Source organism: Berghia stephanieae, chromosome 8 (genome assembly GCF_034508935.2).
Source record: "Berghia stephanieae isolate SIO BIC M18660-M18661 chromosome 8, UCSD_Bste_1.3, whole genome shotgun sequence".
NCBI classification, from domain to species: Eukaryota; Metazoa; Mollusca; class Gastropoda; order Nudibranchia; family Aeolidiidae; genus Berghia; species Berghia stephanieae.
This window is the reverse complement of record NC_088367.1, coordinates 54,955,873-54,968,372: the sequence shown is the minus strand read 5'-3', so window position 1 is coordinate 54,968,372 and position 12,500 is coordinate 54,955,873. Positions and strand designations below refer to the sequence as shown.

Below are 12,500 nucleotides of genomic sequence, written 5' to 3'. Positions count from 1 at the left end.
CCCATGATCTTCGCCTTGTTTTATGACATTTTTTTTTTGTTAGTGTCACAGACCTTCCTAGTATTACGAAAAACTCGTAGAATTACGGCATTTCCGTTCCAATTTCAGAGCTTCGTGAGCATCTCTAAGTCATGAAAACTTATTGAAAATTAAAGTTGATGTCAAACTACATAATTTTGAAAATTTTGAAGTGTTATTTAATCCTTATGAGGGTAAAGTGTTGATTTTTAGAGAATAGTATAGCGACTACAATTTTTTTTTCTCCCAACAAAAAAAAACGAATTTTTATATTTTCAAGTTGGCAGGTCTGAAATCAGGTATTGGGTTGACGAAGGCTACATGTGGACTCACGCGAAGCCATCGTTAACTTATAGCCTGACACTTAAACCCTCTAGGACTTATAGTTTGACGTCATTTTTGGACAGTGTCAGGCCGTAGCCATCGTTAACTTATAGCCTGACACTAGAACCCTCTATGACTTATAGTTTGACGTCATGTTTTAGGTTTGTGCAGCGTCTAGTGAGTTGTCGTTAGTAGAGCTCAAGGAAACAAGCCCTCCCATTGGTTGAACTATTGAATACAACTCACGATTTGATTTCTTTTGTGGCCAAAGACTTGTCTTTATACGTCATTTTTGGTCAGTGTCAGGCTATGAGTTAACGATGGCCACGACTCACGCCACGGCGACCTTACCATGACCAGACAGCGACAGAACATGGAGTCTCTGAGGTCGGAGAACTCCAATTCTAATTCTAACTTTTTCGTATAGATTGTATGAAGCTGACGTCACTCGGGTCTCTGTTATTGCTTTTTTGCCATCCGTGTTTATGAGTAATTCTCACAAAACTGTATTAACCAGACTGTAAACGTTCAAGTTTACATAACATGATTTTGTGTATTGGTCCGTTATACTTCTGGGTGGCAATGTTGAAAGCTTCTTCCAAGCGCAAACTATCAAAACGGCAGGTGACGTGATGGGTAACTCTGATTCGTGATCGTATAACTTTATTGAATAAATGCGTTTCTACCTACTTCAGTCCCCTGATTGAGTGAAAACTACATAAGTTCATTCAGAATATAATGCGATTATTGCAATGGACACAAACAAGGGACATAATCAGTGACAGTTGCATCCCCCTAACGCTTTAACTCTGGAAAAACTCATATCTAAAAACTTGGCCAGAAAAAGCTTTCTTCCAATATCGATCGATTTAAATAACACTCACATTGGAAAAAAAAAACTCTCAAACCTGGGATCACACAAGGTCTTCTATGAAGTCCCAGATTTGAGAGTTTTTTTGTCAAAATGAGAGTCATTTAAATCGATCGATATTTGAAGGACGAGTTTTCTGGCCAAATGTTTAATCACTTGCTTTTCCAGAGTACGGCATTTAACCGGCTAAACAAGAATTTTAAATAGCTTACGACTGCATAATTATCTCATTTTAAAAAATAGTTTTAAAATAAACAAACTTTTAAAAGTTTCTACAGTTGATTATAAACATAACTGAAGGATTCGACTAATTTCAAAACAAACAAAACATTGGTTACGCCAGATCAAACCAAAATTAGTCCTCGCCTTTTCAGGAGATTTCTCATTTCAGATTTCAATACACAAAACATGGAGTGGCTGAGGTCTGTAGGGGTGATTATTAAGACCAGCCCCCAAATGCCCCCCCCCCCTCCCCCGATTCAAACTTATTAAACAAATATGGAAAATTGTACATCATTTGACTTGATGGAGTCCACCATTGTCCGCACTTCTGAAAAATAACATCGGACAGGTTATTTCGATGTCGATTTAACTTATGTATAAATATGTTTTTTAAAAGTGGTTTTATGGAGAGAAAAATAAAGTGATAGATGTGACTCATATATATATAGATTATATTTTGTAAATTTACATATTTGTGTTTGTTGTTTTTTGTCTCCTGACGAAGGCCAAGAGCCGAAACGTTGTTTGTTTTGTGTTGTTCCCTTATATATGAATCACATCTACTCACTTTATTTTTCTCTCCAGTTTACTGGCTCATGTAGGCACCTCTAGCTTTGGTTTGTATATGACATGTCTTGACATTGAAATAATATGTCTGATATTACTTTTCTACAGTGTGGGGGAGAATGGCACCTATCAAATGATGTACATTTTACCATATTTGTTGAATAATTTTCAATTTTGGAAAGGGGGGGGGGTGGCACATTTGGGGATGGTCTTAGCCACCCCAACCGGCCTTAGTTACCCCCATCCATTCACGGTATGTTAAAATCACATCTTACCGTTTTCATCAAGAAAGCAGTAACAACAATGCGACTTGAATTTCGATGAAACCCGAGTCGCATCGCTGCTACAGTGTTCAACGTGAAAACGGTCAAGTCTGCAGTTATAAATAGCTGAATGATGGACGGATCTCAGGTTTGAGGCTGAATGTCAAAGGGTTAATAATACAACTAAACTACACATCTACATCTATATGCTACACACACACAAACACACATGTCGGTGGAACATATGGGATGAATAGAGAATCGACACGCGACGCTTTATCCTTTATCTATTTTAATTTTTTATGCATTACCCAAGAAAGATTACAGTATTTCATCTTATTATTATTAACTATTCATGTATTTGTTTATATTTACGGAATAATGAAATTATTCAAACGAGCCTTGTTCAAAAGAGCCCAAAGCCAACAGTTATGGACCCTCTCCTAAACCAGTGAACTTTCCTATACTGGAAGGGCACGCGTTTTAAAACATGTGACCAAATACCTTGTCCTTTAAATATCGATCAATTTAAATGACTCTCATCTTGGCAAAAACCCTCAAACCTGAAACCTCCGCGAAGCCTTCATTAAAGTCCCAGGTTTGAGAGTTTTTTTTTTGACAAGATGATGGTCGTTTACATCGATCGATATTTGAAGGACGAGTTTTCTGGCCTAATTTTTAAATACGAGTTGGGCTTTTTTTCCCAGAGTACGGCATTTAACTGGTGAAAGGAACGTTTCCATAAAGACAACATCTTAAAGTTCCACCGGCAAGTGCAACATCCACGTAAACTCCAAACTACCAAGCACAGATTTAAACATTGTATTATTATATTATATTATATTATATTATATTATATTATATTATGTCTATGACTACAAGCTACTTGATAACACTATTTTCACGAAGGAGGCAGGTTAAGCTAGAGATAAGTGTAGCATTATTGGAATCTATCGTAAAAAAAACAGCTATAAAAAGTAATACAATCAAAAATGTATATAACAGCTACCAAAAAAAAAAAATAATAATAACAACAAACATATCAAACACGAAACGTTTCGGACTCAAAACCCTTCTTCAGCCAACAACAAAAATAAACAAAAAACATGAATACATCGATCTGTCGTCGATCTGTTTTTTTAAGTAATATATTAACGTTCTCGTTGTTTTTTGTTTGTTGTTAGCTGAAGAAGGGTTTTGAGTCCCGAAAGTTCCGTGTTTGTTATTTTGTTCTATTTTTTTAAGTTGTTATATTCAATTTTTGATTGTTACTTTTTACAGTCCACAACTTCTAGCAGCTTAGTGTCAATTTTAGAACAGCTATGCGTGGGTAAGGAAATGTTATTGTTCTAATATGACAATGATATCCATCTGACTGGATGAAGACGAGCAGAGACCACCAGAGCCACCTTAAGTACATGCCTATCACCCGAAGCGATCAGCAGCCCCACAGATCGTGACCATCACTGACAATTTTAATACGATTGGAAAAAATGCGTCTGAGATTCTAAAATGAGTCTCAGTCGTTTTCTTTATCACGGTGTCAAACCGTAGCAATCGTAAAGTTATAGCCTGACACTGAAACCCAAAAAGACTGGCATTTTGACGTCATTATTTGTTTTTTTGCACCGCCTAGTGAGTTGTCGTTAGTAGAGCTCATGGAAACAAGTGGTCCCATTGGTTGAACTATTGAATACAACTCACGATTTGTTTTCTTTTGTGGCCAAAGACTGGCATTTTGACGTCATTTTTTTGGTCAGTGTCAGGCTATAAGACAACGATAGCTACGGTCAAACCGTAACCTTCGTTAACTAAAAGCCTGATACTAACCAAACAAATAATCGTTATAAAAGAAGACGAAGATCACGGGGAGAGAGAGGAGGTCGTGAGGGGAAAAAAGTAGTCCTTCCGACCCATTAGGCCCATAGAGCCGGAGTTTATCCCTGTTTCTATCGCGTGAAACGGACAATAGCAATTGTTTGATACCCTTTGTATAGGACGCTGGTCTATCGCAAAGTATTTTCCGCCAGACCTAAGAGACTCATCTACCCAATCACTGCTGGGCGAACAGGGGGTTCAGAAAAAAACATCTCGACTGCACCCGGGATCGATCTTGGTCCATTTTCTTGTGAAGCGAGTGCTCTACCAACTGAGCTATTAGGACCCCCGGGGAGGGGGGAGGAAGATAATTGTGAGTAATAATCAATAGCTCAACCAATAGAATCATTTATTTCCTTAAGCGTTTCTAACAACTCACTTTTTACTTTCATTTGGTGATCATCGTCTCCATTTGTGACGTAATCTTTTGGTCAGTATCAGGCCTAAAGTTGACGAAGGCTACGGTCAAACTCGTAACTTTGTCAACAATAACAACAACAACAAAATACTCACAAATCCTGGAGCTAACTGATTTGGCTGCTTGGCGTGTACTAAAAGGAGCTTTAGCACAGCAAGACAAACTATTTAAAACGATATTGATAATCAATAGGACTGTTCAAATGTTTATATATAGATATATATAGATATAACGTAGCGTGGAATTACACGGGAACAACGCACATAAGGTCGGATACAGAGCAGCATCGGATGGGGAAGTCAAATAACTCTGGCAGGCAGGTACGACATCCTTTAGTAAACTCATAGCCTATTCTTTTAAGTTGGAGGCAAAGATGGGGGGGGGGGGGGTGAGATGGCTATGTGGAGAAGGCATTACACTTACATCTCGGAGGTCATGAGTTCGAGACCCAATATCGACATCTCATTTTTATTCCTTGATCATGAAAAAAAAAAAAAATTAACTCCTCTATTGCCCACTTTGCGGCATTGCACTAAAGATAACGTCTGAACAAGCTAGGTCTTTTCTTGTAGGAGACCATAAAGAAAAAGTATGCATGAGGATAAATGAGGGGAATTTTGTAATTTTTGGGGTTAAATAAATACAAAATTCCCCTTATTTATCCTCATGCGTAATATTTAGAATTTTAAGAATTATGTAGATATGTTTTATCTATGAGAAAAATGAGTTATAATGCCTAAATGAATTTTTTTTAAACAGTTTTTTGACTATATGAGTCAGATGGACACACATACACACATACAGACATGCAAAATGGCAAATTAGAGGGACACATTAGGTTGAGGGTCAAGAGGTCAGTGAATGCTAGATTATGACTGTAATAATAAAATGATGTTTTATTGGGTCGCACACAGGGGGATAAGGACTGTAGCACGGAATCACGTGACTTGGATAATATATGGGATTGGAACCCTAATCAATCACTCGAGTCTCTACACCAGTCCAATCCAATCAAGTATTAATGACGAAAGAGTGAAAATGGACAGGCTTCCTATAGGAACGATATCGTCCTTATACGAAGCCTCTCCGTTTTCACTCTTTCGTTAGTATTTTCACGATCACAGGTTTCAGGCAGCCCCTACCGTTTTCCAATCAAGTAGAAATACACGACCCTCCTTTACCGTCCCATCCACCCCATGTTTGTTACTCTCGCTATTGTCTTCTTCTTCTTCTTCTTCTTCTTCTTCTTCTTCTTCTTCTTCTTCTTCTTCTTCTTCTTCTTCTTCTTCTTCTTCTTCTTCTTCTTCTCTCTTCTTCTTCTTCTTTCTTCTTCTTCTTCTTCTTCTTCTTCTTCTTCTTCTTCTTCTTCTTCTTCTTCTTCTTTCTTTCTTCTTTCTTCTTCTTCTTTCTTCTTCTTCTTTTCTTCTTCTTCTTCTCTTTCTTCTTCTTTCTTCTTCTTCTTCTTCTTCTTCTCTTTCTTCTTCTTCTTCTTCTTCTTCTTCTTCTTCTTCTTCTTCTTCTTCTTCTTCTTCTTCTTCTTCTTCTTCTTCTTCTTTCTTCTTCTTCTTCTTCTTCTTCTTCTTCTTCTTCTTTCTTCTTCTTCTTCTTCTTCTTCTTCTTCTTCTTCTTTTCTTCTTCTTCCTTTCTTCTTCTTCTTCTTCTTCTTCTTCTTCTTCTTCTTCTTCTTCTTCTTCTTCTTCTTCTTTCTTCTTCTTCTCTTCTTCTTCTTCTTCTTTCTTCTTCTTCTTCTTCTTCTCTTCTTCTTCTTCTTCTTCTTCTTCTTCTTCTCTTCTTCTTCTTCTTCTTCTTCTTCTTCTTCTTCTCTTCTTCTTCTTCTTCTTCTTCTTCTTCTCTCTTCTTCTTCTTCTTCTTCTCTTCTTTCTTCTTCTTCTTCTCTTCTTCTTCTTCTTCTTCTTCTTTCTCTTCTTCTTCTTCTTCTTTCTTCTTCTTCTTCTTCTTCTTCTTCTTCTTCTTCTTCTTCTTCTTCTTTTCTTCTTTCTTCTTCTTCTTCTTCTTTCTTCTCTTCTTCTTCTCTTCTTCTTTCTCTTCTTCCTTCTCTTCTTTCTTCTTCTTCTTCTTCTTCTTCTCTTCTTCTTCTTCTTCTCTTCTTCTCTTCTCTCTTCTTCTTCTTCTTCTTCTTCTTTCTTCTTCTTCCTTCTCTTCTTCTTCTTCTTCTTTCTTCTTCTCTTCTTCTTCTTCTTCTTCTTTCTTCTTCTCTTCTTCTTCTTCTTCTTCTTCTCTTCTTCTTCTTCTTCTTCTTCTTCTTCTTCTTCTTCTTCTTTCTTCTTCTTCTTCTTCTTCTTTCTTCTTCTCTTCTTCTTTCTTCTTCTTCTTCTTCTTTCTTCTTCTTTTCTTCTTCTTCTTCTTCTTCTTCTTCTTCTTCTTCTTCTTCTTCTTCTTCTTCTTCTTCTTCTTCTTCTTCTTCTTCTTCTTCTTCTTCTTCTTCTCTTCTTCTTCTCTTCTTCTTCTTCTTCTTCTTCTTCTTTCTTCTTCTTCTTCTTTTCTTCTTCTTCTTCTTCTTCTTCTTCTTCTTCTTCTTCTTCTTCTCTCTTCTTCTTCTTCTTCTTCTTCTTCTTCTTCTTCTTCTTCTTCTTCTTCTCTTCTTTCTTTTCTTCTTCTTCTTCTTCTTCTTCTCTTCTTCTTCTTCTCTTCTTCTTCTTCTTCTTCTTCTTCTTCTCTTCTTCTTCTTCTTCTTCTTCTTCTTCTTCTTCTTTTCTTCTCTTTCTTTTCTTCTCTCTTCTTCTTCTTCTTTTCTTCCTTCTTCTTCTTCTTCTTCTCTTCTTCTTCTTCTTCTTCTTCTTCTTCTTCTTCTTCTCTCTCTCCTCCTCCTCCTCCTCCTCCTCCTCCTCCTCTTCCTGCTCCTCCTCCTCCTCCTCCTCCTCCTCCTCCTCCTCCTCCTCCTCCTCCTAACTTTAACACATTTAATGGAATCGACCTCTCCTACCCCTTTCCATCCTTTCTAAACAAGTACAATTTACTAAATAATATTTTAATCTATTGTCAATTTCACAAATTAATATGTTCTTCTTTTGGCAACAATCAATTTTTCTTTATAGACGCACCAGCAACAGAAGGCGGCACATCTTAAAACTACACGTCATTGTATGCTTATAAACCCACTCGAAGAAAAAAAAATATAGCCCAAGAGAATAGTCCTGCATTGTGATACACCCACCCTCTAGGCCTGTCGCCGCGCAGTGTAGCACCGTAGCCATTGTTAACTCATAGCCTGACACTGACCAAAAATTACGTCAAAAGACAAGTCTTTGGCCACATAAGAAAACAAATCGTGAGTTGTATTCAATAGTTCAAACAATGGAATCATTTGTTTCCTTGAGCTCTACTAACGACAACTCACTAGACGTTGCATAAACCTAGAAAATGATGTCAAACTATAAGTCCTAGTGGGTTCTAGCGTAGCCATCGTTATGTTATAGCCTGATACTGAAATCCAAAAGGACTGGCAGTTTGACGTCATTATTTGGTTTTTGCACCGCCTCGTGAGTTGTCGTTAGTAGAGCTCATGGAAACAAGTCATTTCATTGGTTGAACTATTGAATACAACTCATGATTTGTTTTCTTTTGTGGCAAAAGACTGGCATTTTGACGTCATTTTTTGGTCAGTATCAGGCCATAACTATAGATAGTATGCAGATGACGTCACTCGGGCCTTTGTTATTGTTTTTGCCATCCGCGTTTGTGAGTTGTTCTCACTAAACTGTATTAACCAGACTATAAAAGTTCATGGTTACACAGAGTTTGTGTGTTGGTCCGTTATACTTCCGGATGGCAATGTTGTGAACTCCTTGGCCAAGCGCATTCTATCTATACGAAGGCCACGGTACTAGTGTCAGGCTATAAGTTAACGATGGTCACGGTAGCACCCTGCCCTTTTGGACTGGTGTGGAGGTTGACGAGTAGGATTCCCGTGATGTGGAACAAAGAGGGAGAAGGGGGAATGGGGATGGGATGTTTGAAGGGGGTCACGCATGGATTATGATTATAAACAAAGGAGAAAGAGGGCACCATTAATTTCACAGTCCTCTGATCTAAAACCGATACAGCTTCTTGCCCTGGCCGCTACGATATGGTCATTGGAAGTGTCCACGTCTGAGGAGGAAATAACTGAAGAAAATAGGTGGTGGACATACATACATACATAGCAAAATATAGGAAGAACTACTGGTCAAGGCGGGGGGGGGGGGGGTTTTTGTTCTCATTTGTGTTGTTGTTGTTATTGTTATTGTTGTTGTTGTTATTGTTGTTGTTGTTGTTTTTAATGTTGTGGCGTTTATTGTTATTGGTAGTCGTAATGGTTGGTAGCACAAATTTGTATTTTTCGTAGTTATGGGTTAGTGGTGTTGTTTTAGTGTTGTTGTTTTGGCAATGTAACAGGTAGTAATGGTGGTTGTGTACATGGTAAGGTTGCTTGTCAATGCTGTTTTCTGTAGTTGTTGTTGTTATTGTTGCTGTTGTTGCTGTTATTTCTCCTGATGTTTTCGTGGTTGTGGACGGGGAAGTATCTGATGCAAATCTAGTATAGTTGTTGTTTCTTGGGTAGTTGTTAGTTTTCAATTCATTTATTTATTTATTTATTTATTTATTTATTTATTTATTTATTCACTTATTTATTTAGTTGAATAGTTATGTATTTATTCTTTTTTTTCATTCATTCATTTATTTGTCATTGATCTGCTCGTTTATTTATTTATTTATTTATTTATTTATTTATTTATATGCTTATGGATATTTATTTTTTTATTTTTTATTATTATCTAACTATTCAACTACTCATTTATTTATTTAGCTCTTCATTTACACATATATCATTTTATTTATTTAGTTATATCTTTATTTATGTACTTATTTATTTATCTATGTATCTACATCAACGGTGAGATCAACATTTAATCCAATTTAAAAATGAAGAGAAAATGTCTTATTCTAAATTTCTTTGGAGAGCAGGATGGGCAATAAATTGACAATTTAGAAAATTGATTCAATTTTTTTAAAATTTAAAATAAAGTTAATACCAAAATCTTTCCTATCAGATTAAAATATACAAATAGAAAGGAAATGCAATTGAAGCCATAAGCATAGGAAATAAGTAACTAAGACAGATGATACCACATACCATCAGATAATGGAAAATAAAATAAATACCCATCTACTCATGGGTGTTTTTGAAAGAGTGGCAAGATTCTACGACAACATGAAGACAATAGAACGTTAACGAATAAGTTCCCCGAAGCTAAACGATCGACCAACGACGAGGAAGAAAACCTTGAATGCGTCCCGACATAATCAGTCACATGGTGAAAATTGTTGTTTTTGCGTTTGTTTGTTTGTTTGTTTTGTTTTTGTTTGTTTTTTGTTTTTTTGTTTTTTGTTTTGTTTTTTTTTTTTTTTTGTTTTTTTTTTTTTTGGCATTTTTTTGAAATCCCAATATCTCCTGAGAATTTTAATCTTTATTTGAAGCAAATCAGGTTATTTTTCATGAAGTTATGGTCATATACATGGGCTAGGATGTGAAACCCTAATTTTGAGAAAATCGCGTCCAAAGTTGACAAGAGCTGGAATTTAATATAACAATTAGTTTCATTTAAAAAAAAAAATAAAAAAAATATTTAGGGGTGCTAGAATTCAATTAAAATATTTCATCAATATGAAGAAAAATGTTTGATTTAACGATTTTTGATGAAAACTCATTTTCCATAAAAATGACCTATGACCTCTTCACTAAAATTGTCAATATCTCTGTGACGCACCGGGGCGATGTGTGGCGACGTCTGAGGACAGATTCTGGTTTCCTTCCTAGTCATCGGTCGATCGTTTCGGTTCGGGTAACGGACTCGTTAACTTGCTAATAAAGAGAAGGGTGGAACTAGCCTGGATTACTAGCAAACTCTACCGGCTTTTGTAACATTTTAAATAAAAATGATATTAACATATTTAATTTGCTTCCAATATTCTGTGACCCACAGTGTCAAACTAGTATTTATTATGACGGGCCGGACGAAGTCAACGTGCACATATATGCAGGTCTGAGAACCGAACGCCATCATGGGTTTGATTTGACATTGTTGTAATGGACAATATTTTGCTGTTTACTTGTGTGTGGGGGAAGGGGGGGGGGGGGGTCATGGAAGACAAGGGGGGGGGGGTGTATTTCCATAACAAAAATGAGGCAAAATGTATTTAGGTTATCAGACCTGCAAATTGTTTGTTTTTTAACTTGCGCATTTAAATAGAGCAATATCCACTAAACGAGGGGTCAAGGCGCTTTACAAAAATGCTTTAATACAGTCAAGAGAAAGCAGAGAAAATCAGCAGTTTTATAGAATTACAATATTTTTTTTAAAATATATTAAATTAAAAAAAAAAAAAACAATCCCTTAACCAACCAGCAAGTTAGTAGCTCGTATAAAATGGTTGAAAAGCTGATTTCTAAAAAAAAACGATACAGCAATTACAATCGTATGACCTTAAAATGCCATTAAATTCATTAATAAGCAAGTCAAAACAAAGATGGAACATTTTTCAGCGACATAGTACCACGTGTCCACGTGATAACCCACGTGACAATTAATTGATTCTATTTTTACCTTCGTTTTTGTCGTCATCGTCGTCGGAGTCCGAGTCGGAGTCGCTGGTGCTGCCTCTCAAGTCATAGGCGTAGTTCTTTTCCCACTCGGCATATTGGTGAAAGTGGTTCTTGTAGTTCTGGTTCTTTCCTGGAGATGACATCATCAAACAATAAACAGTTTGAATCAATAATAGAAGGGGGGGGGGGGAGGAGTGTGATGTGAAAAAAAAAATCTGGTTCCAATCTCATTGGAAGTGATTATTCCGGAGGACTGGGTTCATACTGATAATTATTGATCTTCTGCTTTCAGAGTGATGCCAATGCTGTATTGATGATATTAAATTCAGAAAAGTAGGTGGAGTAGGCACTTATGTTGATAACAACAAGAAATGAAGTGAGAAGGAAAGTGTTAGAAGACAATAGAGAATAAACATTTTGCGGCGGCGATGGGGGTCGAACCCGCGACCTTACTGCTAAGACAACTCCGCCTGGCCGGGAGTGCGTGGCTCGACTGGAGTATTGGATAGGAGCAGTAGAGCCACGCTCTCTCCGACCAGGAGGAGTTGTCGTAGCAGTAAGGTCGCGGGTTCGACCCCCATCGCCGCCGCAAAATGTTTATTCTCTATTGTCTTCTGGCATTTTACTACTCAGGTCAATTCTGTGTATTGATGACAATATTATTGCTAAGAGTAAGAGGAAACGTAAAACTCAGCTCATGTAGAAACTAGAAGAATTGAAATAAAACAGAAGTTCTATTTTTTTTTCTAAGTTGAGCTTTTATATAACGCTAACGCAATATCCACTACACGTGCTCAAAGCACTCAACAAGGAGTCCCTGACCAACAGCAACACATAACATACCGTACGAGACATGACGCCAGTTAGACGATAATACAATTTTTTTTCCGACAGAGACAACGCTGTTAACGGCCAGGTACTCATTTTACACCTGAGTACGGTGAGAGAATGTGAGTAAAGAGTCTTTTCCAAGGACTCAACTATGCGCCAAGCAACACCCAGGACCTTCCGATCCGAAAGCAAGTGTCATATCACAAGACCACATAGCCGGCGTTTATCCATTTAGATAAGAAACTCAAGGACAATGGGTAACAAAGCTGTAGATTGTTAGATTCCATTTTTTTTAAAAAGTAAGTGTCGCTGCAGTGAAATACTCAACATGAAATTGTAACGCATAAACAATGGTTGAGTGAAAAGGGGAACAATCAAGATATTATTTTGAAATATCTTGGGCTTTCAATGAAACACGGGTTATCGTTCATGGTATTGATGGATCAGTGACGGGTCGTCTTGAAACGGTGCTCAATATCATTATTAATATGTTGATGATGATGA

At 36.9% G+C, this 12,500-nt stretch overlaps 1 protein-coding gene across 1 annotated transcript in view; it reads right to left on the bottom strand.

The window, feature by feature from the left end:
* Positions 1 to 12,500, bottom strand: part of LOC144978894 (uncharacterized) — a gene marked incomplete in the record, with an annotated part of 106,328 nt that overhangs the window by 83,797 nt on the left and 10,031 nt on the right. The window contains 2 exon segments of the mRNA XM_078925488.1: positions 8,588 to 8,671; positions 11,167 to 11,295. Of these exon segments, the coding sequence (XP_078781614.1) occupies positions 8,588 to 8,671; positions 11,167 to 11,295 (213 nt within the window).